The sequence below is a fragment of the Oncorhynchus keta genome, unplaced genomic scaffold (genome assembly GCF_023373465.1).
Source record: "Oncorhynchus keta strain PuntledgeMale-10-30-2019 unplaced genomic scaffold, Oket_V2 Un_contig_1254_pilon_pilon, whole genome shotgun sequence".
NCBI lineage: Eukaryota > Metazoa > Chordata > Actinopteri > Salmoniformes > Salmonidae > Oncorhynchus > Oncorhynchus keta.
The window spans coordinates 1-24,400 of record NW_026277910.1 but is presented as its reverse complement, the minus strand read 5'-3'; the positions used below and the strand labels follow the sequence as shown (position 1 = coordinate 24,400).

General features: G+C 50.0%; 1 protein-coding gene and 1 long non-coding RNA gene across 2 annotated transcripts; one reads left to right on the top strand and one right to left on the bottom strand.

Annotated features, from left to right (window-relative positions):
* Window positions 1–4,967: 4,967 nt before the first annotated feature.
* On the bottom strand, window positions 4,968–5,777 carry LOC118382804 (uncharacterized). The gene is made up of 2 exons (XR_004825410.2): window positions 5,678–5,777; window positions 4,968–5,574 (listed from the first exon to the last, which is right to left on the bottom strand). It is a non-coding gene; the product is annotated as an uncharacterized LOC118382804 (long non-coding RNA).
* Window positions 5,778–5,996: 219 nt separating this feature from the next.
* LOC127917968 (attractin-like) lies at window positions 5,997–21,457 on the top strand. The gene is made up of 2 exons (XM_052501128.1): window positions 5,997–6,250; window positions 21,030–21,457. The coding sequence occupies exons 1-2, from the start codon at window positions 5,997–5,999 to the stop codon at window positions 21,121–21,123; spliced, it is 348 nt and encodes a 115-aa protein (XP_052357088.1). The 3' UTR covers window positions 21,124–21,457.
* Window positions 21,458–24,400: the final 2,943 nt, after the last annotated feature.

Sequence of the window (24,400 nt, the reverse complement as noted above, 5' to 3'; positions counted from 1 at the left end):
GTTCAACCTTCCCAAGTTCTCTCACGTCACCCCGCTCCTCCGCTCTCTCCACTGGCTTCCAGTTGAAGCTCGCATCCGCTACAAGACCATGGTGCTTGCCTACGGAGCTGTGAGGGGAACGGCACCCCAGTACCTCCAGGCTCTGATCAGGCCCTACACCCAATCAAGGGCACTGCGTTCATCCACCTCTGGCCTGCTCGCCTCCCTACCACTGAGGAAGTACAGTTCCCGCTCAGCCCAGTCAAAACTGCTCGCTGCTCTGGCCCCCCAATGGTGGAACAAACTCCCTCACGACGCCAGGACAGCGGAGTCAATCACCACCTTCCGGAGACACCTGAAACTCCACCTCTTTAAGGAATACCTAGGATAGGATAAAGTAATCTTTCTCACTCACCCCCCTTAAAAGATTTAGATGCACTATTGTAAAGTGGCTGTTCCACTGGATGTCATAAGGTGAATGCACTAATTTGTAAGTCGCTCCGGATAAGAGCGTCTGCTAAATGACTTAAATGTGCATTTGGTCAGCTCACCCAAAAAGTGACACATAAATATAAACATGTTTCTACACTGAACACAAATATAAACATGTTTCTACACTGAACACAAATATAAACATGTTTCTACACTGAACACAAATATAAACATGTTTCTACACTGAACACAAATATAAACATGTTTCTACACTGAACACAAATATAAACATGTTTCTACACTGAACACAAATATAAACATGTTTCTACACTGAACACAAATATAAACATGTTTCTACACTGAACACAAATATAAACATGTTTCTACACTGAACACAAATATAAACATGTTTCTACACTGAACACAAATATAAACATGTCTCTACACTGAACACAAATATAAACATGTCTCTACACTGAACACAAATATAAACATGTTTCTACACTGAACACAAATATAAACATGTTTCTACACTGAACACAAATATAAACATGTTTCTACACTGAACACAAATATAAACATGTTTCTACACTGAACACAAATATAAACATGTTTCTACACTGAACACAAATATAAACATGTTTCTACACTGAACACAAATATAAACATGTTTCTACACTGAACACAAATATAAACATGTTTCAAATAAATATAAACATGTCTCTACACTGAACACAAATATAAACATGTTTCTACACTGAACACAAATATAAACATGTTTCTACACTGAACACAAATATAAACATGTTTCTACACTGAACACAAATATAAACATGTTTCTACACTGAACACAAATATAAACATGTTTCTACACTGAACACAAATATAAACATGTTTCTACACTGAACACAAATATAAACATGTTTCTACACTGAACACAAATATAAACATGTTTCTACACTGAACACAAATATAAACATGTTTCTACACTGAACACAAATATAAACATGTTTCTACACTGAACACAAATATAAACATGTTTCTACACTGAACACAAATATAAACATGTTTCTACACTGAACACAAATATGAACGCAACATGTAAAGTGTTGGTCCCATGTTTCATGAGCTGAAATAAAAGATTCCAGAAATGTTCTATACTCTCTCAAATGTTGTGCACATTTGTTTACATCTCTGTTAAGTGAGCATTTTCTCCAAAGCCAAGAGTCCGACCGGTGTGGCGTATATCAAGAAGCTAATTTAACAGCGTGGTCATTACACAGGTGCAATAATAGGCCACTCTAAAATGTGCAGTTTTGTCACACAAATCAAAATCAAATCACATTTTATTTGTCACATACACATGGTTAGCAGATGTTAATGCGAGTGTAGCGAAATGCTTGTGCTTCTGGTTCCGACAATGCAGTAATAATGCCACAGATCTCAGGTTTTGAGTAATTGGCATGCTGGGTGCAGGAATGTCCACCAAAGCTGTTGCCAGATAATGTCATGTTAATTTCTCTACCATAAGCCGCAGTACGTCCAACCGGCCTCACGACCGCAGACCACATTTAACAGCCCAGGACCTCCACATCCGGCTTCCTGCGGGATCGGCTGAGACCAGCCACCCTGACAGCTGGTGAAGCTGGGTGTGCACAACCGAAGAATCTCTTCAGAGACCGTCTCAGAGAAGCTCCTCGTCGTCCTCACCGGGGTCTTGATCTGACTGCAGTTCGGCATCGTAACTGACTTCAGTGGGGGGAATGCTAACATTCGATAACATTGAGGGCTCAAACCACCCAGTTTATATATACTGTGTGTGCATTTATTATGTCTCAACTTTTATAGAACCGTTTGACAGTTTTATTACGTTTTGAATTTGAGGAGTTTGTTTCATTGATGGACATTTTAGTGGTTCGTCTTCTGTCACCATTCTGTTAGTTGTTGTCCTTTCTGGATACAGTTTTCCACCTTGAAGTTCAGAACAGTGCTTCTACTACAGCAACTGGTGATATAAACGGAAGAGGAAACCCTACAGAGTGGACACGGATGTTTCCATCTGGTCCCTGTTTCACAGCCCCTTCACTGCATTCTAATGGCGCATTCACGTGCTGCTCAGAACTAGGAAACTCGGACATTTCCGATTTGCTAACTGGTTGTAGTTATACATGTGCCGGGTAGGGGTGTGTGGTGGGTAGGGGTGTGTGGTGGGTAGGGGTGTGTGGTGTGTGTGTGTGGTGGGTAGGGGTGTGAGGTGGGTAGTGGTGTGTGGTGGGTAGGGGTGTGTGGTGGGTGTGTGTGGTGGGTAGGGGTGTGTGGTGGGTAGTGGTGTGTGGTGGGTAGGGGTGTGTGGTGTGTGTGGGTAGGGGTGTGTGGTGTGTGTGGTGTGTGTAGGGGTGTGTCGTGTGTGGGTAGGGGTGTGTGGGTAGGGGTGTGTGGTGTGTGGGTAGGGGTGTGTGGGTAGGGGTGTGTGGTGTGTGGGTAGGGGTGTGTGGTGTGTGGGTGTGTGGGTAGGGGTGTGTGGTGTGTGGGTAGGGGTGTGTGGTGTGTGGGTAGGGGTGTGTGGGTAGGGGTGTGTGGGTAGGGGTGTGTGGTGTGTGGGTAGGGGTGTGTGGTGTGTGGGTGTGTGGGTAGGGGTGTGTGGTGTGTGGGTGTGTGGGTAGGGGTGTGAGGTGTGTGGGTAGGGGTGTGTGGTGGGTGGGGGTGTGTGGTGTGTGGGTAGGGGTGTGTGGTGTGGTGTGTGGTGTGGTGTGTGGGTAGTGGTGTGGGGTGTGTGGTGTGTGGGTAGGGGTGTGTGGGTGTGTGGGTAGGGGTGTGTGGTGTGTGGGTAGGTGTGTGTGGTGGGAAGGGGTGTGTGGTGTGTGGGTAGGGGTGTGTGGTGTGTGGGTAGGGGTGTGAGGTGTGGTGTGTGGTGTGGTGTGTGGGTAGGGGTGTGTGGGTGTGTGGGTAGGGGTGTGTGGTGTGTGGGTGTGTGGGTAGGTGTGTGTGGTGGGAAGGGGTGTGTGGTGTGTGGGTAGGGGTGTGTGGTGTGTGGGTAGGGGTGTGTGGGTAGGGGTGTGTGGTGTGTGGGTAGGGGTGTGTGGTGGGTAGGGGTGTGTGGTGTGTGGGTAGGGGTGTGTGGTGTGTGGGTAGGGGTGTGTGGTGTGTGGGTAGGGGTGTGAGGTGTGTGTGTGGTGTGTGGGTAGGGGTGTGTGGTGTGTGGGTAGGGGTGTGTGGTGTGTGGGTAGGGGTGTGTGGTGGGTAGGGGTGTGTGGTGTGTGGGTGTGTGGGTAGGGGTGTGTGGTGGGTAGGGGTGTGTAGGTGTGTGTGGTGGGAAGGGGTGTGTGGGTAGGGGTCTGTGGTGTGTGGGTAGGGGTGTGTGGTGTGTTTGTTGTCGTGTGTGTGGTGGGTAGGGGTGTGGGGTGGGTAGGGGTGTGGTGGGTAGGGGTGTGGTAAGTGTGTGGTGGGTAGGGGTGTGTGGTGGGTAGGGGGGTGGTGGGTAGGGGTGTGTGGTGGGTAGGGGTGTGGGGTGGGTAAGGGTGTGTGGTGTGTGGGTGTGTAGGGGTGGGGTGTGGGGTGGGTAGGGGTGTGTGGTGTGGTGTGGTGGGTAGGGGTGTGTGGTGGGTAGGGGTGTGTGGTGTGTTTGTTGTTGTGTGTGTGGTGTGTGGTGGGTAGGGGTGTGTGGTGGGTAGGGGTGTGTGGGTGGGTAGGGTGTGGGGTGTGTGGGTGGGTGGGGTGTGGGGTGGGTAGGGGTGTGGGTGGGTGGGTAGGGGTGTGTGGTGGGTAGGGATGTGTAGGGGTGTGGTGGGTAGGGGTGTGTGGTGGGTAGGGGTGTGTGGTGGGTAGGGGTGTGGGTGTGTTGTTGTAGTGTGTGTGGTGTGTGGTGGGTAGGGGTGTGTAGTGGGTAGGGGGGTGTGTGGTTTCCATACTCATGTCATATGTATATACTGTACTCTATATCATCTACTGCATCTTTATGTAATACATGTATCACTAGCCACTTTAACTATGCCACTTTGTTTACATACTCATCTCATATGTATATACTGCACTCAATACCATCTACTGTATCTTGCCTATGCCGCTCTGTACATATATCTTATTAGCCAGTTTACTGACTGTATGTTTGTTTTACTCCATGTGTAACTCCCTACCCACCACACACCCACACACCCCTACCCACCACACACCCCTACACACCCACACCCCTACACACCCACACCCCTACACACCCCTACCCACCCCACACCCCTACCCACCACACACCCCTACCCACCACACACTTACCACACCCCTACCCACCCCACACCCCTACCCCTATTTTCCACCATAATTTGTAAATAAATTCATTAAAAATCCGACAATGTGATTTTCTGGATTTTTTTCTTCTCATTTTGTCTGTCATAGTTGAAGTGTACCTATGATGAAAATTACAGGCCTCTCTCATCTTTTTAAGTGGGAGAACTTGCACTATTGGTGGCTGACTTAATACTTTTTTGCCCCACTGTAGATGATCCAGCAGTCAGTGAGAGGCAAATGTTGACAACACATCTAGAAAGAAACACAATCACAGGATGTTATGAATAGTTTATTTTATTCATCAGTAGTCACCTCTCCTCCCTGCCTGTTTTCAATAGCCTGATCTCAGATGTGTCTGTGGTGTCTCGCCATATAGCAGCTCCTATGGTCGTTGTCACAGCACAGATCTGGGACCAGGCTGTCCTCAAGGCTTCAGCAGTGGAAGACTGGCACATTCCATATGAAATCATCTTCAGAATAAAATGTCACATCTTCGTCCAAATCCAGTAAGGGAATAATTACATTGATAAATCATGAGAATGTATTAGTGCTGATAGTGAGATGGTGATTCACCTACAGTCTGAACTACAAAACGGGCTCATCTCCATGTTGTTTCTACTCAGACAACATGGTGATGCTGTTTAATGGTTGTGTGCATTAAAAACCCTCCCAAAATGTATAGATAGAGGCATTATTAGACTGTGATTATTACAGCAGAGACATTTTACAGTCAGTTTGGTTGTCTATATTTCTAATCTGATTGCTTAATGTCAGGGTTGTCTGTTCATGTCTTCTGCGGTCTGACCTCTCACCGTTGTGGCTCCGTGGGCTTGCAGGGCCTTTATAATGAAGAATTCACTTTGAATGCAATTCCATCAGAATCATCTGTAATTGAGGGTACATTTTTAAAGTTTAAGTATGCATTAAATCATGTGTTAGATAAAAATGATCGAACATTCACTGGAACAAATTTAATTTGAATTTTTACCCATAATAAAATTGATGTCCCCGTGACATCTGCAATCGTTGCGCATTTCCGTGTGTGTCTGTAAACGCCTCCTCATGTCACTTCCGGATGTCAAAATGCAGCTATGTTCATCGGTGGTATCATAGCCACCGGAAAAATGTAATGGGAGAATGAGATTAAAATCAGGCACAACAAGGAGATAGGAAGGTTTTGTTCTAGCAACAACGGTGTCCCTCTCAAATTTCCACGGAGCTTGAAAACCAGACCGGTCGCATTCAAATACGACCAGAAGTGGACCAGTGATACGGACCTGTTTGGAGCAGTAGCCATCTTTGTGAGAATGGACGGGGCGATACGGCGGCCGGCCAGCATCCTGACTAGCGGGCTGGTGGAGGTTGGTGTCCGGGCCTCGATGCTCCAAACACTGCTCGTTTTCTCCGCTTTCGGGCTGCTCCTTGGACTGCCCGCTGTCACCGAGGCGACAGAATGCGACAAACCGTGCGTGAATGGGCAATGCAACACGTCTACGGGCAACTGTGTGTGCAGCCCCGGCTGGGTCGGGGACCAATGCCAACACTGCGGAGGAAGGTTCAGGTGAGAATCGCCGCCAAAAAGACTTCCATTACATATAAGTCATTGGACGAGGCCTCTTCTGTACGGGGGAGTTTTGTTACCTGTCCCGACGCTCGGTCTCAACATTAATATGGAGCCAAAACAAATTGTATTTCATTTCCTTCATTTTTAATTTGTATTAGCTAGGACTTTGAATTGAATGTTTTTGAATTTCTAATATGTACAAATGTAATCATTGAATTCATAAATTGAACTTGTACCCCTAGACTTATTACACATGTTGTTACAGTCATGTGTTGCTGTGTCATGTGTTGCTGTGTCATGTGTTGCTGTGTTGTGGTGTCTCTCTTTATGTAGTGTTGTGTTGTCTCTCTTTATGTAGTGTTGTGGTGTCTCTCTTTATGTAGTGTTGTGTTGTCTCTCTTTATGTAGTGTTGTGTTGTCTCTCTTTATGTAGTGTTGTGTTGTCTCTCTTTATGTAGTGTTGTGGTGTCTCTCTTTATGTAGTGTTGTGGTGTCTCTCTTTATGTAGTGTTGTGGTGTCTCTCTTTATGTAGTGTTGTGGTGTCTCTCTTTATGTAGTGTTGTGGTGTCTCTCTTTATGTAGTGTTGTGGTGTCTCTCTTTATGTAGTGTTGTGGTGTCTCTCTTTATGTAGTGTTGTCTCTCTTTATGTAGTGTTGTCTCTCTTTATGTAGTGTTGTCTCTCTTTATGTAGTGTTGTCTCTCTTTATGTAGTGTTGTGGTGTCTCTCTTTATGTAGTGTTGTGGTGTCTCTCTTTATGTAGTGTTGTGGTGTCTCTCTTTATGTAGTGTTGTGGTGTCTCTCTTTATGTAGTGTTGTCTCTCTTTATGTAGTGTTGTCTCTCTTTATGTAGTGTTATGTTGTCTCTCTTTATGTAGTGTCGTCTCTCTTTATGTAGTGTTATGTTGTCTATCTTTATATAGTGTTGTCTCTCTTTATGTAGTGTTGTCTCTCTTTATGTAGTGTTGCGGCGTCTCTCTTTATGTAGTGTTGTGTCGTCTCTCTTTATGTAGTGTTGTGGTGTCTCTCTTTATGTAGTGTTGTGGTGTCTCTCTTTATGTAGTGTTGTCTCTCTTTATGTAGTGTTGTGTCGTCTCTCTTTATGTAGTGTTGTGGTGTCTCTCTTTATGTAGTGTTGTGTCGTCTCTCTTTATGTAGTGTTGTGGTGTCTCTCTTTATGTAGTGTTGTGGTGTCTCTCTTTATGTAGTGTTGTCTCTCTTTATGTAGTGTTATGTTGTCTCTCTTTATGTAGTGTCGTCTCTCTTTATGTAGTGTTGTGTTGTCTCTCTTTATGTAGTGTTGTGGTGTCTCTCTTTATGTAGTGTTGTGGTGTCTCTCTTTATGTAGTGTCGTCTCTCTTCATGTAGTGTTGTGGTGTCTCTCTTTATGTAGTGTTGTGGTGTCTCTCTTTATGTAGTGTTGTGTCGTCTCTCTTTATGTAGTGTTGTGGCGTCTCTCTTTATGTAGTATTGTGGTGTCTCTCTTTATGTAGTGTTGTGGTGTCTCTCTTTATGTAGTGTTGTGTTGTCTCTCTTTATGTAGTGTTGTGGTGTCTCTCTCTATGTAGTGTTGTGGTGTCTCTCTTCATGTAGTGTTGTGGTGTCTCTCTTTATGTAGTGTTGCGGCGTCTCTCTTTATGTAGTGTTGTGTCGTCTCTCTTTATGTAGTGTTGTGGCGTCTCTCTTTATGTAGTGTTGTGGCGTCTCTCTTTATGTAGTGTTGTGGCGTCTCTCTTCATGTAGTGTAGTGTTGTCTCTCTTTATGTAGTGTTGTGGCGTCTCTCTTTATGTAGTATTGTGTTGTCTCTCTTTATGTAGTGTTGTGGTGTCTCTCTTTATGTAGTGTTGTCTCTCTTTATGTAGTGTTATGTTGTCTCTCTTTATGTAGTGTTGTCTCTCTTTATGTAGTGTTATGTTGTCTCTCTTTATGTAGTGTCGTCTCTCTTTATGTAGTGTTGTGTTGTCTCTCTTTATGTAGTGTTGTGGTGTCTCTCTTTATGTAGTGTTGTGGTGTCTCTCTTTATGTAGTGTTGTGGTGTCTCTCTTTATGTAGTGTTGTGGTGTCTCTCTTTATGTAGTGTTGTGTTGTCTCTCTTTATGTAGTGTTGTGTTGTCTCTCTTTATGTAGTGTTGTGTTGTCTCTCTTTATGTAGTGTTGTGGTGTCTCTCTTTATGTAGTGTTGTGTTGTCTTGCTGTGTTGCTACCATGCTGTGTTATGTGTTGCGACCATGTTGTGTTGTTGTCTTAGGTCTCTCTTGTCGTGATGTGTGTTTTGGCCTATATATATTTTTAATCCCAGGCCCCTGTCCCCGCAAGAGGCCGTTTGGTATCATTGTAAATAACAATCTGTTAATAACTAACTCTGACCACTGAATCAATACTTTTTAGAAGCACCTTTGGCAGCGATTACAGTTTTACAGTATTACGTTTCTAAGAGCTTTCAACACACCTGGATTGTGCAACATTTATTTGAAAAAAATAATATTTGTATTATTTTCACAAGTGTTCAAATTGGTTGTTGATCATTACTAGACAACCATGCAGTCATCTGCAAAGGCCTCCTCCCTCCAGTCATCTGTAAAGGCCTCCTCCTCCCTCCAGTCATCTGTAAAGGCCTCCTCCTCCCTCCAGTCATCTGTAAAGGCCTCCTCCTCCCTCCAGTCATCTGTAAAGGCCTCCTCCTCCCTCCAGTCATCTGTAAAGGCCTCCTCCTCCCTCCAGTCATCTGTAAAGGCCTCCTCCTCCCTCCAGTCATATGTAAAGCCTCCTCCTCCCTCCCTCCCAGTCATCTGTAAAGCCTCCTCCTCCCTCCAGTCATCTGTAAAGGCCTCCTCCTCCCTCCAGTCATCTGTAAAGGCCTCCTCCTCCCTCCAGTCATCTGTAAAGGCCTCCTCCTCCCTCCAGTCATCTGTAAAGGCCTCCTCCTCCCTCCAGTCATATGTAAAGCCTCCTCCTCCCCTCCAGTCATCTGTAAAGGCCTCCTCCTCCCTCCAGTCATCTGTAAAGCCTCCTCCTCCCTCCAGTCATCTGTAAAGGCCTCCTCCCTCCCTCCAGTCATCTGTAAAGGCCTCCTCCTCCCTCCAGTCATCTGTAAAGGCCTCCTCCTCCCTCCAGTCATCTGTAAAGCCTCCTCCTCCCTCCAGTCAACTGTAAAGGCCTCCTCCTCCCTCCCTCCAGTCATCTGTAAAGGCCTCCTCCTCCCTCCAGTCATCTGTAAAGGCCTCCTCCTCCCTCCAGTCATCTGTAAAGCCTCCTCCTCCTCCCTCCAGTCATCTGTAAAGCCTCCTCCCTCCCTCCAGTCATCTGTAAAGCCTCCTCCCTCCCTCCAGTCATCTGTAAAGCCTCCCCTCCCTCCCCCTCCAGTCATCTGTAAAGCCTCCTCCCTCCCTCCAGTCATCTGTAAAGGCCTCCTCCCTCCCTCCCTCCAGTCATCTGTAAAGGCCTCCTCCTCCCTCCAGTCATCTGTAAAGGCCTCCTCCTCCTCCCTCCAGTCATCTGTAAAGGCCTCCTCCTCCCTCCAGTCATCTGTAAAGGCCTCCTCCTCCCTCCAGTCATCTGTAAAGCCTCCTCCCTCCCTCCCTCCCCCTCCCTCCCTCCCTCCCTCCCTCCCTCCCTCCCTCCCTCCAGTCCCTCCCTCCCTCCCTCCCTCCCTCCCCTCCCTCCCCTCCCCTCCCTCCAGTCATCTGTAAGGCCTCCTCCCTCCCTCCAGTCATCTGTAAAGGCCTCCTCCTCCCTCCAGTCATCTGTAAAGGCCTCCTCCTCCCTCCAGTCATCTGTAAAGGCCTCCTCCTCCCTCCAGTCATCTGTAAAGCCTCCTCCCTCCCTCCAGTCATCTGTAAAGCCTCCTCCCTCCCTCCCTCCAGTCATCTGTAAAGGCCTCCTCCTCCCTCCCTCCAGTCATCTGTAAAGCCTCCTCCCTCCCTCCAGTCATCTGTAAAGGCCTCCTCCCTCCCTCCAGTCATCTGTAAAGGCCTCCTCCTCCCTCCAGTCATCTGTAAAAAAGGCCTCCTCCTCCCTCCAGTCATCTGTAAAGGCCTCCTCCTCCCTCCAGTCATCTGTAAAGGCCTCCTCCCTCCAGTCATCTGTAAAGGCCTCCTCCTCCCTCCAGTCATCTGTAAAGCCTCCTCCCTCCCTCCCTCCAGTCATCTGTAAAGCCTCCTCCCTCCCTCCAGTCATCTGTAAGGCCTCCTCCCTCCCTCCAGTCATCTGTAAAGGCCTCCTCCCTCCCTCCAGTCATCTGTAAAGGCCTCCTCCTCCCTCCAGTCATCTGTAAAGGCCTCCTCCTCCTCCAGTCATCTGTAAAGCCTCCTCCTCCCTCCAGTCATCTGTAAAGGCCTCCTCCTCCCATCCAGTCATCTGTAAAGGCCTCCTCCTCCCTCCCTCCAGTCATCTGTAAAGGCCTCCTCCTCCCTCCCTCCAGTCATCTGTAAAGGCCTCCTCCTCCCTCCCTCCAGTCATCTGTAAAGGCCTCCTCCCTCCCTCCAGTCATCTGTAAAGGCCTCCTCCCTCCCTCCAGTCATCTGTAAAGGCCTCCTCCCTCCCTCCAGTCATCTGTAAAGGCCTCCTCCTCCCTCCAGTCATCTGTAAAGCCTCCCTCCTCCCTCCAGTCATCTGTAAAGGCCTCCTCCTCCCTCCAGTCATCTGTAAAGGCCTCCTCCTCCCTCCAGTCATCTGTAAAGCCTCCTCCCTCCCTCCAGTCATCTGTAAAGGCAGTCATCTGTAAAGCCTCCTCCCTCCCTCCCTCCAGTCATCTGTAAAGGCCTCCTCCTCCCTCCAGTCATCTGTAAAGCCTCCTCCCTCCCTCCCTCCAGTCATCTGTAAAGCCTCCTCCCTCCCTCCCTCCAGTCATCTGTAAAGCCTCCTCCCTCCAGTCATCTGTAAAGCCTCCTCCCTCCAGTCATCTGTAAAGCCTCCTCCCTCCCTCCCTCCCTCCAGTCATCTGTAAAGGCCTCCTCCTCCCTCCCTCCAGTCATCTGTAAAGCCTCCTCCCTCCAGTCATCTGTAAAGCCTCCTCCCTCCAGTCATCTGTAAAGGCCTCCTCCTCCCTCCAGTCATCTGTAAAGGCCTCCTCCTCCCTCCAGTCATCTGTAAAGGCCTCCTCCTCCCTCCAGTCATCTGTAAAGGCCTCCTCCCTCCAGTCATCTGTAAAGCCTCCTCCCTCCAGTCATCTGTAAAGGCCTCCTCCTCCCTCCAGTCATCTGTAAAGGCCTCCTCCTGTAAAGGCCTCCTCCCTCCAGTCATCTGTAAAGGCCTCCTCCTCCCTCCAGTCATCTGTAAAGGCCTCCTCCTCCCTCCAGTCATCTGTAAAGGCCTCCTCCCTCCCTCCAGTCATCTGTAAAGGCCTCCTCCCTCCCTCCAGTCATCTGTAAAGGCCTCCTCCTCCCTCCCTCCAGTCATCTGTAAAGGCCTCCTCCTCCCTCCAGTCATCTGTAAAGGCCTCCTCCTCCCTCCAGTCATATGTAAAGCCTCCTCCCTCCCTCCAGTCATCTGTAAAGGCCTCCTCCTCCCTCCAGTCATCTGTAAAGGCCTCCTCCTCCCTCCAGTCATCTGTAAAGCCTCCTCCCTCCCTCCAGTCATCTGTAAAGGCCTCCTCCCTCCCTCCAGTCATCTGTAAAGGCCTCCTCCTCCTCCCTCCAGTCATCTGTAAAGCCTCCTCCCTCCCTCCAGTCATCTGTAAAGGCCTCCTCCCTCCCTCCAGTCATCTGTAAAGGCCTCCTCCTCCCTCCAGTCATCTGTAAAGGCCTCCTCCTCCCTCCAGTCATCTGTAAAGGCCTCCTCCTCCCTCCAGTCATCTGTAAAGGCCTCCTCCTCCCTCCAGTCATCTGTAAAGGCCTCCTCCTCCCTCCAGTCATCTGTAAAGGCCTCCTCCTCCCTCCCTCCAGTCATCTGTAAAGGCCTCCTCCTCCCTCCCTCCAGTCATCTGTAAAGGCCTCCTCCCTCCCTCCAGTCATCTGTAAAGGCCTCCTCCTCCCTCCAGTCATCTGTAAAGGCCTCCTCCTCCCTCCAGTCATCTGTAAAGGCCTCCTCCTCCCTCCAGTCATCTGTAAGGCCTCCTCCTCCCTCCAGTCATCTGTAAAGGCCTCCTCCTCCCTCCAGTCATCTGTAAAGCCTCCTCCCCTCCCTCCCTCCAGTCATCTGTAAAGCCTCCTCCCTCCCTCCAGTCATCTGTAAAGGCCTCCTCCTCCCTCCAGTCATCTGTAAAGCCTCCTCCCTCCCTCCCTCCAGTCATCTGTAAAGCCTCCTCCCTCCCTCCCTCCCTCCAGTCATCTGTAAAGCCTCCTCCCTCCCTCCCTCCAGTCATCTGTAAAGCCTCCTCCCTCCCTCCCTCCAGTCATCTGTAAAGCCTCCTCCCTCCCTCCAGTCATCTGTAAAGGCCTCCTCCTCCCTCCAGTCATCTGTAAAGGCCTCCTCCTCCTCCCTCCAGTCATCTGTAAAGGCCTCCTCCTCCCTCCCTCCAGTCATCTGTAAAGGCCTCCTCCTCCCTCCAGTCATCTGTAAAGGCCTCCTCCTCCCTCCAGTCATCTGTAAAGGCCTCCTCCCTCCCTCCAGTCATCTGTAAAGGCCTCCTCCTCCCTCCAGTCATCTGTAAAGGCCTCCTCCTCCCTCCAGTCATCTGTAAAGCCTCCTCCCTCCCTCCCTCCCTCCAGTCATCTGTAAAGCCTCCTCCCTCCCTCCAGTCATCTGTAAAGGCCTCCTCCTCCCTCCAGTCATCTGTAAAGCCTCCTCCTCCCTCCCTCCAGTCATCTGTAAAGCCTCCTCCCTCCCTCCCTCCAGTCATCTGTAAAGCCTCTCCTCCCTCCCTCCAGTCATCTGTAAAGCCTCCTCCCTCCCTCCCTCCAGTCATCTGTAAAGCCTCCTCCCTCCCTCCAGTCATCTGTAAAGGCCTCCTCCTCCCTCCAGTCATCTGTAAAGGCCTCCTCCTCCCTCCCTCCAGTCATATGTAAAGCCTCCTCCCTCCAGTCATCTGTAAAGCCTCCTCCCTCCAGTCATCTGTAAAGGCCTCCTCCTCCCTCCAGTCATCTGTAAAGGCCTCCTCCTCCCTCCAGTCATCTGTAAAGGCCTCCTCCTCCCTCCAGTCATATGTAAAGCCTCCTCCTCCCTCCAGTCATCTGTAAAGGCCTCCTCCCTCCAGTCATCTGTAAAGCCTCCTCCCTCCAGTCATCTGTAAAGGCCTCCTCCTCCCTCCAGTCATCTGTAAAGGCCTCCTCCCTCCCTCCAGTCATCTGTAAAGCCTCCTCCTCCCTCCAGTCATATGTAAAGGCCTCCTCCCTCCCTCCAGTCATCTGTAAAGGCCTCCTCCCTCCTTTCAGTCATCTGTAAAACCTCCTCCCTCCCTCCAGTCATCTGTAAAGCCTCCTCCATCCCTCCAGTCATCTGTAAAGGCCTCCTCCTCCCTCCAGTCATCTGTAAAGGCCTCCTCCTCCCTCCAGTCATCTGTAAGGCCTCCTCCCTCCCTCCAGTCATATGTAAAGCCCTCCTCCTCCCTCCAGTCATCTGTAAAGCCTCCTCCCTCCCTCCAGTCATCTGTAAAGCCTCCTCCCTCCCTCCAGTCATCTGTAAAGCCTCCTCCCTCCCTCCAGTCATCTGTAAAGCCTCCTCCCTCCCTCCAGTCATCTGTAAAGGCCTCCTCCCTCCCTCCAGTCATCTGTAAAGGCCTCCTCCTCCTCCCTCCAGTCATCTGTAAAGCCTCCTCCCTCCCTCCAGTCATCTGTAAAAAGGCCTCCTCCTCCCTCCAGTCATATGTAAAGGCCTCCTCCTCCCTCCAGTCATCTGTAAAGCCTCCTCCCTCCAGTCATCTGTAAAGGCCTCCTCCCTCCTTTCAGTCATCTGTAAAACCTCCTCCTCCCTCCAGTCATCTGTAAAGGCCTCCTCCTCCCTCCAGTCATCTGTAAAACTCCTCCCTCCCTCCAGTCATCTGTAAAGGCCTCCTCCTCCCCTCCAGTCATCTGTAAAGGCCTCCTCCTCCCTCCAGTCATCTGTAAAGGCCTCCTCCTCCCTCCCTCCAGTCATCTGTAAAGGCCTCCTCCTCCCTCCCTCCAGTCATCTGTAAAGGCCTCCTCCTCCCTCCCTCCAGTCATCTGTAAAGGCCTCCTCCTCCCTCCCTCCAGTCATCTGTAAAGGCCTCCTCCTCCCTCCAGTCATCTGTAAAGGCCTCCTCCTCCCTCCAGTCATCTGTAAAGGCCTCCTCCTCCCTCCAGTCATCTGTAAAGGCCTCCTCCTCCCTCCAGTCATCTGTAAAGGCCTCCTCCTCCCTCCAGTCATCTGTAAAGGCCTCCTCCTCCCTCCAGTCATCTGTAAAGGCCTCCTCCTCCCTCCAGTCATCTGTAAAGGCCTCCTCCTCCAGTCATCTGTAAATGCCTCCTCCCTCCCTCCAGTCATCTGTAAAGGCCTCCTCCTCCTCCCTCCAGTCATCTGTAAAGCCTCCTCCCTCCCTCCAGTCATCTGTAAAAAAGGCCTCCTCCTCCCTCCAGTCATATGTAAAGGCCTCCTCCTCCCTCCAGTCATCTGTAAAGCCTCCTCCCTCCAGTCATCTGTAAAGGCCTCCTCCCTCCTTTCAGTCATCTGTAAAACCTCCTCCCTCCCTCCAGTCATCTGTAAAACCTCCTCCTCCCTCCAGTCATCTGTAAAACCTCCTCCCTCCCTCCAGTCATCTGTAAAGGCCTCCTCCCTCCAGTCATCTGTAAAGGCCTCCTCCCTCCAGTCATCTGTAAAGGCCTCCTCCTCCCTCCCTCCAGTCATCTGTAAAGGCCTCCTCCTCCCTCCCTCCAGTCATCTGTAAAGGCCTCCTCCTCCCTCCAGTCATCTGTAAAGGCCTCCTCCTCCCTCCAGTCATCTGTAAAGGCCTCCTCCTCCCTCCAGTCATCTGTAAGGCCTCCTCCCTTCAGTCATCTGTAAAGTCAAGTTCAGGTTCACTAACTCAGTATGTCTTGATTTTGTTTATTGGAGAGGGTTCAGAGGACAGCATAATGTCATATAATCTAGAAATCAGACCTTGCCGATTCCACGGGAGGGACAACATCTCTAGGCAGTTAATGAGAGTGAACAAAGTTACTTGAAAATAGCAGAAAAGATTATGAGCCAGATTAGATTTAGCAACGAGATCATTAAAACTGACAAACTTCCGATCTAAAAATACATCTTTGAAACAAACCAAACCTCTCTCACGCCACAAAACAAAAGCCTGGTGGAGTTTGGAGGGTAAAAATAGGTGGTCGATACAGAGGGCTTAGAAGAGAAGGGACAAAGTCTAACATGTTGACCAAATTATCTCCAGATCTTCAGAGCAGAGAGCACAATGGGGTTTCCAGTATAGTCTGAAAGACACAGGGACGGTGGGGCACAGGGACAGTGGGACACAGGGACAGTGGGACACAGGGACGGTGGGACACAGGGACGGTGGGACAGTGGGGCACAGGGACAGTGGGACACAGGGACGGTGGGACACAGGGACAGTGGGGCACAGGGACAGTGGGGCACAGGGACAGTGGGGCACAGGGACAGTGGGACACAGGGACAGTGGGACACAGGGACAGTGGAACACAGGGACAGTGGGACACAGGGACAGTGGGACACAGGGACAGTGGGACACAGGGACAGTGGGGCACAGGGACACAGGGACAGTGGGGCACAGGGACAGTGGGGCACAGGGACAGTGGGACACAGGGACAGTGGGACACAGGGACAGTGGGGCACAGGGACAGTGGGGCACAGGGACAGTGGGACACAGGGACAGTGGGACACAGGGACAGTGGGACACAGGGACAGTGGGACACAGGGACAGTGGGACAGTGGGACACAGGGACAGTGGGACACAGGCAAGAGCAGAAAGGAGGATGATCGGCAGGAGTGCACATCTTATAAGCAGCAGTTGGTCCCTGGAGCATTACACCAGACCTTTTGAATATTGGCTGGCCAATAGTGAAGCAGTACATTTGGAAGTGCCAATCCTCCATCTTGTCTCCTTTTGAATTATTGTTCTACGTATCCTAGGTGATTTGCCGAGGAGAGCGGTTCTATATCATTTTTTTTATTTTGGTAGAAAGATCGGAAGATGTTGAAAAAGGTATAGAAGCCTTGGTAAAATGTTAATTTGAACAGATTGGATTATGCCAGTTAAAGAGGCAGACTATCCCAGCATTGTAATCCTACTTTAACTCGAATGACTAGGCTTCCAAAGTTTGTTTTATGTAGGGTAGCCAGAGAGTGTGTTACATTCACACTTAAATAATAGTAGATCATCTGCATAGTGTCACTTTGTGCTCTTCACCACCTCAGTGGATTCCAGTAAATGATGGTGATAACTTTAAGGCCAAGGAGAGTGGTTCTATATCAAAAGAAAAAAGGTGCAGGGACAGAGGGCACCCTTGGCGGGTTCCTCTGGAGAGGGGGAAGTATTTTGAATGTTGATAGTTCTTGTGGACGCTAGCCGTAGGAGCAGAATAGAGCAGACGAATCCATGATATGAAATTGGACCCAAAACCAAATCTTAAAATAAATAATCCCACTTCACCCAGGCGAAAGCCTTGTCTGCATCAAGAGAAACAACCATTTAGGGGTCTGGAGAGATAGGAGAGAGTATAATGTTCAAAAGCCGGCGTACTTTGGAAGACCGTTGTCGCCTCTTTGATGAAACCCGTTTGACCATCAGATATGACATCCTGAAGGTTCCAACCGGTATTCTAGAACCTTAACTAATAGTTTAACATCAGATATGACATCCTGAAGGTTCCAACCGGTATTCTAGAACCTTAACTAATAGTTTAACATCAGATATGACATCCTGAAGGTTCCAACCGGTATTCTAGAACCTTAACTAATAGTTTAACATCAGATATGACATCCTGAAGGTTCCAACCGGTATTCTAGAACCTTAACTAATAGTTTAACATCAGATATGACATCCTGAAGGTTCCAACCGGTATTCTAGAACCTTAACTAATAGTTTAACATCAGATATGACACCCTGAAGGTTCCAACCGGTATTCTAGAACCTTAACTAATAGTTTAACATCAGATATGACATCCTGAAGGTTCCAACCGGTATTCTAGAACCTTAACTAATAGTTTAACATCAGCGTTTAAAAGTGAAACGGGCCGATATCCGCCACATTCCGCCGGAATCTTTATCTTAAGTAGAAGTAAGATGGAGGCTTGGGTTAGCGTCAGGGGGAGAGAGCCACGTGATAACGAGTCGGTGAACATATCTAATAGTAACGCTGCGAGTTGATCTGAGAATTTGTTTATACAAATTGACTGGGAAGCCATCAGGGCCTGGGGCCTTGCCATCAGGGCCTGGGGCCTTGCCATCAGGGCCTGGGGCCTTGCCATCAGGGCCTGGGGCCTTGCCATCAGGGCCTGGGGCCTTGCCATCAGGGCCTGGGGCCTTGCCATCAGAGCCTGGGGCCTTGCCATCAGAGCCTGGGGCCTTGCCACTTTGCATTAACTTTAGACCCTTTGTTATGTCAGCAGAGTGTTATCCAGAACTTTACTCATGTCCAAATCCAAAGTTGTCCACGGCCGTATTATCTGATGGGCGTTCAGATTTGTAGAGGTGAGTTGAATTAATATTAGAGGGATCAGTTGTAAGATTACGGGAAGAGTCATAGACCTGAGAGATAAGATGCTGACTGGCATTTAAAGTTGGTGTGCCAATAGGTGGCAGGTCTTGTCACCATATTCGTAGTACCTCCCCCTTGTTCGTTGCAATAGAAACTCTGCTTTATCAGTGGAAAGCAGATGAATTGAGTTTGGAGTTTCAGCCTCTGCGTATAATTCATGGGATGGTGAAGTTGAATATTGGCGGTCTATTGCCAAGGTTGAGTCCACCAGTTCTTGACATAATGAGCATTGTAAGAAATGATCTTTCCTCGTAATACAGCGTTGAAAGTCTCCCAAAGAAGAGAGGGGGAGGTGTCATCCTTTTTATTCATTTGAATGAATACATCTGTTGGTCAAAATAAATTAGAAGGAATTCTTTGTTAGACAATAGGGCCGTGTAAAATCAAGTAGATTTAAGTTAAAAATGTAACTTGGACCCTCAGGAACTTTCACTGTCTTCTTGGTCAGCAACTCCAATGTAGATTTGGCCTTGTGTTTCAGGTTATTGTCCTGCTGAAAGATGAATTCATCTCCCAGTTTCTGGTGGAAAGCTGACTGAACCAGGTTTTCCTCTAGGATTTTGCCTGTGCCAAGCTCCGTTCTGTAATTTCTTTTCTACAAGCATACCCATAACCTGATGCAGCCACCACTATGCTTGATAATATGAAGAGTGGTACTCCGTGATGCAAAACAAAACACTTTGTATTCAGGACAGAAAGTGAACCTTTACCACGTTTGTTTGCAGTATTACTCTGGGCCGTGTTGCAAACAGACAAACATGTTTTGGAATATTTTATATTCTTCTTTTTAGTCAGTCAAATAGTTACTCCACAATATGACCTATCTCCAGTTTTCTCCTATCACAGCCATTCAACTCTGTAACTGTTTTAAAGTCACCATTGGCCTCATGGTGAAATCCCCGAGGGGTTTCTTTCCACTCCGGTAACTCAGTTAGGAAGGACGCCTGTTTCTTTGTAATGACTGTGTGTATTGATACACCATCCAATGTGTAATTAATAACTTCACCATGCTCAAAGGATATTCAATGTCTGCTTTTTTGTTGTTGTAAGGCATTGGAAAACCTCCTTGCTCGACTGAGGGACCTTACATAATTGTATGTGTGGGGTACAGAGATGAGGAAGTCGCTCAAGAACCATGCAAAAACAAACTGAGCTTTCTAATGTCAAAATAAGTTTGTTACTCACAAAATCTGGAATTTTAAGCAGCAACCTTCATTTACTTCTCCTCTTATGATGGTATGTTGAATACATGCCTATCCAGCACCTCCAAATATTATCTGGCACCTGCTTGGTAAACAACCGGTGAAGACTAACAGTGAGATGTTGACTTACCGGCCTTTCCCAACAATGCAGAGAGAGGGAAAAAATGATAGCACGAGGAATTGTACACAATGAGTAGCCTAACCCTGTAGGTCCCTCTCTGTCCCTCTCTGTCCCTGTATGTCCCTCTCTGTCCCTCTCTGTCCCTCTCTGTCCCTCTCTGTCCCTGTATGTCTCTCTCTGTCCCTGTCTGTCCCTCTCTGTCCCTCTCTGTCCCTGTATGTCCCTGTATGTCCCTGTATGTCTCTGTATGTCCCTCTCTGTCCCTCTCTGTCTCTGTATGTCCCTCTCTGTCCCTGTATGTGTCCCTGTATGTGTCCCTGTATGTCCTGTATGTCCCTGTATGTCCCTGTATGTCCCTGTATGTCCCTCTCTGTCCCTGTATGTCCCTGTATGTCCCTCCCTCTCTGTCCCTGTATGTCCCTGTATGTCCCTCAATGTCCCTGTATGTCCCTGTATGTCCCTCTCTGTCCCTGTATGTCCCTCTCTGTCCCTGTATGTCCCTGTATGTCCCTCTCTGTCCCTGTCTGTCCCTGTATGTCCCTCTCTGTCCCTGTCTGTCCCTGTATGTCACTCTCTGTCCCTGTATGTCACTCTCTGTCCCTGTATGTCCCTGTATGTCCCTGTATGTCCCTGTATGTCCCTCTCTGTCCCTGTCTGTCCCTGTCTGTCCCTCTCTGTCCTTGTCTGTCCCTGTATGTCCCTCTCTGTCTCTGTATGTCCCTCTCTGTCCCTGTAGGTCCCTCTCTGTCCCTCTCTGTCCCTCTCTGTCCCTGTATGTCCCTCTCTGTCCCTGTATGTCCCTGTATGTCCCTCTCTGTCCCTCTCTGTCCCTGTATGTCCCTCTCTGTCCCTGTATGTCCCTCTCTGTCCCTGTATGTCCCTCTCTGTCCCTGTATGTCCCTGTATGTCCCTCTCTGTCCCTGTCTGTCCCTGTATGTCCCTCTCTGTCCCTGTCTGTCCCTGTATGTCACTCTCTGTCCCTGTATGTCACTCTCTGTCCCTGTATGTCCCTGTATGTCCCTGTATGTCCCTCTCTGTCCCTCTCTGTCCTTGTCTGTCCCTCTCTGTCCTTGTCTGTCCCTGTATGTCCCTCTCTGTCTCTGTATGTCCCTCTCTGTCCCTGTAGGTCCCTCTCTGTCCCTCTCTGTCCCTCTCTGTCCCTGTATGTCCCTCTCTGTACCTGTATGTCCCTGTATGTCCCTCTCTGTCCCTGTCTGTCCCTGTATGTCCCTCTCTGTCCCTGTATGTCCCTCTCTGTCCCTGTATGTCCCTGTCTGTCCCTGTCTGTCCCTCTCTGTCCCTCTCTGTCCCTGTATGTCCCTCTCTGTCTCTGTATGTCCCTCTCTGTCCCTGTATGTCCCTCTCTGTCCCTGTATGTCCTTCTCTGTCCCTCTCTGTCCCTCTCTGTCCCTGTAGGTCCCTCTCTGTCCCTCTCTGTTTCTGTATGTCTGTCTCTGTATGTCCCTCTCTGTCTCTGTAGGTCCCTCTCTGTCCCTCTCTGTCCCTCTCTGTCCCTGTAGGTCCCTCTCTGTCCCTCTCTGTCCCTGTCTGTCCCTGTCTGTCCCTCTCTGTCCCTCTCTGTCCCTGTATGTCCCTCTCTGTCTGGCTTTGTGACTGGGGAGGACAGTCACACTAAAACATGGCAGTTTGTGTGAGCTGTCATTAAATGTAGATGTTGTCATTTAACTCTTCAACCGTCCTCTGTCTATAGTAAGGTTGCAAAGTCGGAAACCGATCTGACTGATCTGTCCTCTCCTATAGGCTAACCTCTGACCCTTTCTCGCTCTCCTATTGGCTGACTGGTCTGACCTTTGACCTCTTCTCTCTCCTATAGGCTGACGGGTCCCTCAGGGTTCCTGACAGACGGACCAGGGAACTACAAGTACAAGACCAAGTGCACCTGGCTCATTGAGGGAAGGTCAGTTTAACTTTAGACTAATAGCACAACAACAGCATGCCTGTACCCTGCACAATGTCACCGAAAGCCCAATCTACAGTCAGTGTCAGTTTATTAGGTACACCACCCTGTTCACCCAAATGGTTGGCTCCTACAGACGGTGAGTCGCGTGGCTGTAGCTTGCTGTATAAAGCAGGCAGACGGTGAGTCGCGTGGCTGTAGCTTGCTGTATAAAGCAGGCAGACGGTGAGTCGCGTGGCTGTAGCTTGCTGTATAAAGCAGGCAGACGGTGAGTCGCGTGGCTGTAGCTTGCTGTATAAAGCAGGCAGACGGTGAGTCGCGTGGCTGTAGCTTGCTGTATAAAGCAGGCAGACGGTGAGTCGCGTGGCTGTAGCTGCTGTATAAAGCAGGCAGACGGTGAGTCGCGTGGCTGTAGCTTGCTGTATAAAGCAGGCAGACGGTGAGTCTGTATAAAGCAGGCAGACGGTGAGTCTGGCTGTAGCTTGCTGTATAAAGCAGGCAGACGGTGAGTCGTGTGGCTGTAGCTTGCTGTAGCAGGCAGACGGTGAGTCGCGTGGCTGCTGTGTATAAAGCAGGCAGACGGTGAGTCGCGTGGCTGTGGCTGTAGCTTGCTGTATAAAGCAGGCAGACGGTGAGTCGCGTGGCTGTAGCTTGCTGTATAAAGCAGGCAGACGGTGAGTCGCGTGGCTGTAGCTTGCTGTATAAAGCAGGCAGACGGTGAGTCGCGTGGCTGTAGCTTGCTGTATAAAGCAGGCAGACGGTGAGTCGCGTGGCTGTAGCTTGCTGTATAAAGCAGGCAGACGGTGAGTCGCGTGGCTGTAGCTTGCTGTATAAAGCAGGCAGACGGTGAGTCGCGTGGCTGTAGCTTGCTGTATAAAGCAGGCAGACGGTGAGTCGCGTGGCTGTAGCTTGCTGTATAAAGCAGGCAGACGGTGAGTCGCGTGGCTGTAGCTTGCTGTATAAAGCAGGCAGACGGTGAGTCGCGTGGCTGTAGCTTGCTGTATAAAGCAGGCAGACGGTGAGTCGCGTGGCTGTAGCTTGCTGTATAAAGCAGGCAGACGGTGAGTCGCTGTAGCTTGCTGTATAAAGCAGGCAGACGGTGAGTCGCGTGGCTGTAGCTTGCTGTATAAAGCAGGCAGACGGTGAGTCGCGTGCTGCTGTAGCTTGCTGCTATAAAGCAGGCAGACGGTGAGTCGCGTGGCTGTAGCTTGCTGTATAAAGCAGGCAGACGGTGAGTCGCTTGCTGGCAGGCAGTAGCTTGCTGCTGTATAAAGCAGGCAGACGGTGAGTCGCGTGGCTGTAGCTTGCAGGCAGACGGTGAGTCTTGGCTGTAGCTTGCTGTATAAAGCAGGCAGACGGTGAGTGAGTCGCGTGGCTGTAGCTTGCTGTATAAAGCAGGCAGACGGTGAGTCTGTATAAAGCAGGCAGACGGTGGCTGTAGCTTGCTGTATAAAGCAGGCAGACGGTGAGTCGCTGTAGCTTGCTGTATAAAGCAGGCAGACGGTGAGTCGCGTGGCTGTAGCTTGCTGTATAAAGCAGGCAGACGGTGAGTCGCGTGGGCTGTAGCTTGCTGTATAAAGCAGGCAGACGGTGAGTCGCGTGGCTGTAGCTTGCTGTATAAAGCAGGCAGACGGTGAGTCTGGCTGTAGCTTGCTGTATAAAGCAGGCAGACGGTGAGTCGCGTGGCTGTAGCTTGCTGTATAAAGCAGGCAGACGGTGAGTCGCGTGGCTGTAGCTTGCTGTATAAAGCAGGCAGACGGTGAGTCGCGTGGCTGTAGCTTGCTGTATAAAGCAGGCAGACGGTGAGTCGCGTGGCTGTAGCTTGCTGTATAAAGCAGGCAGACGGTGAGTCGCGTGGCTGTAGCTTGCTGTATAAAGCAGGCAGACGGTGAGTCGCGTGGCTGTAGCTTGCTGTATAAAGCAGGCAGACGGTGAGTCGCGTGGCTGTAGCTTGCTGTATAAAGCAGGCAGACGGTGAGTCGCGTGGCTGTAGCTTGCTGTATAAAGCAGGCAGACGGTGAGCTTGCTGTATAAAGCAGGCAGACGGTGAGCTTGTGGCTGTAGCTTGCTGTATAAAGCAGGCAGACGGTGAGTCGCGTGGCTGTAGCTTGCTGTATAAAGCAGGCAGACGGTGAGTCAGACGGTGAGTCGTGGCTGTAGCTTGCTGTATAAAGCAGGCAGACGGTGAGTCGCGTGGCTGTAGCTTGCTGTATAAAGCAGGCAGACGGTGAGTCGCGTGGCTGTAGCTTGCTGTATAAAGCAGGCAGACGGTGAGTCGGTGGCTGTAGTTGCTGTATAAAGCAGGCAGACGGTGAGTCTGGCTGTAGCTTGCTGTATAAAGCAGGCAGACGGTGAGTCGCGTGGCTGTAGCTTGCTGTATAAAGCAGGCAGACGGTGAGTCGCGTGGCTGTAGCTTGCTGTATAAAGCAGGCAGACGGTGAGTCGCGTGGCTGTAGCTTGCTGTATAAAGCAGGCAGACGGTGAGTCGCGTGGCTGTAGCTTGCTGTATAAAGCAGGCAGACGGTGAGTCTGCGTGGCTGTAGCTTGCTGTATAAAGCAGGCAGACGGTGAGTCGCGTGGCTGTAGCTTGCTGTATAAAGCAGGCAGACGGTGAGTGGCTGTAGCTTGCTGTATAAAGCAGGCAGACGGTGAGTCGCGTGGCTGTAGCTTGCTGTATAAAGCAGGCAGACGGTGAGTCGCGTGGCTGTAGCTTGCTGTATAAAGCAGGCAGACGGTGAGTCGCGTGGCTGTAGCTTGCTGTATAAAGCAGGCAGACGGTGAGTCGCGTGGCTGTAGCTTGCTGTATAAAGCAGGCAGACGGTGAGTCGCGTGGCTGTAGCTTGCTGTATAAAGCAGGCAGACGGTGAGTCGCGTGGCTGTAGCTTGCTGTATAAAGCAGGCAGACGGTGAGTCGCGTGGCTGTAGCTTGCTGTATAAAGCAGGCAGACGGTGAGTCGCGTGGCTGTAGCTTGCTGTATAAAGCAGGCAGACGGTGAGTCGCGTGGCTGTAGCTTGCTGTATAAAGCAGGCAGACGGTGAGTCGCGTGGCTGTAGCTTGCTGTATAAAGCAGGCAGACGGTGAGTCGCGTGGCTGTAGCTTGCTGTATAAAGCAGGCAGACGGTGAGTCGCGTGGCTGTAGCTTGCTGTATAAAGCAGGCGGTGAGTCGCGTGGCTGTAGCTTGCTGTATAAAGCAGGCAGACGGTGAGTCGCGTGGCTGTAGCTTGCTGTATAAAGCAGGCAGACGGTGAGTCGCGTGGCTGTAGCTTGCTGTATAAAGCAGGCAGA

What these genes read in the sequence shown, in the direction of transcription:
- LOC127917968 (XM_052501128.1), top strand. Translation starts at nt 5,997, where the DNA reads ATGGACGGGGCGATACGGCGGCCGGCCAGCATCCTGACTAGCGGGCTG. An exon ending in CACTGCGGAGGAAGGTTCAG is followed by an intron (nt 6,251 to 21,029) that starts GTGAGAATCGCC and finishes TCTCTCCTATAG; the next exon opens with GCTGACGGGTCCCTCAGGGT.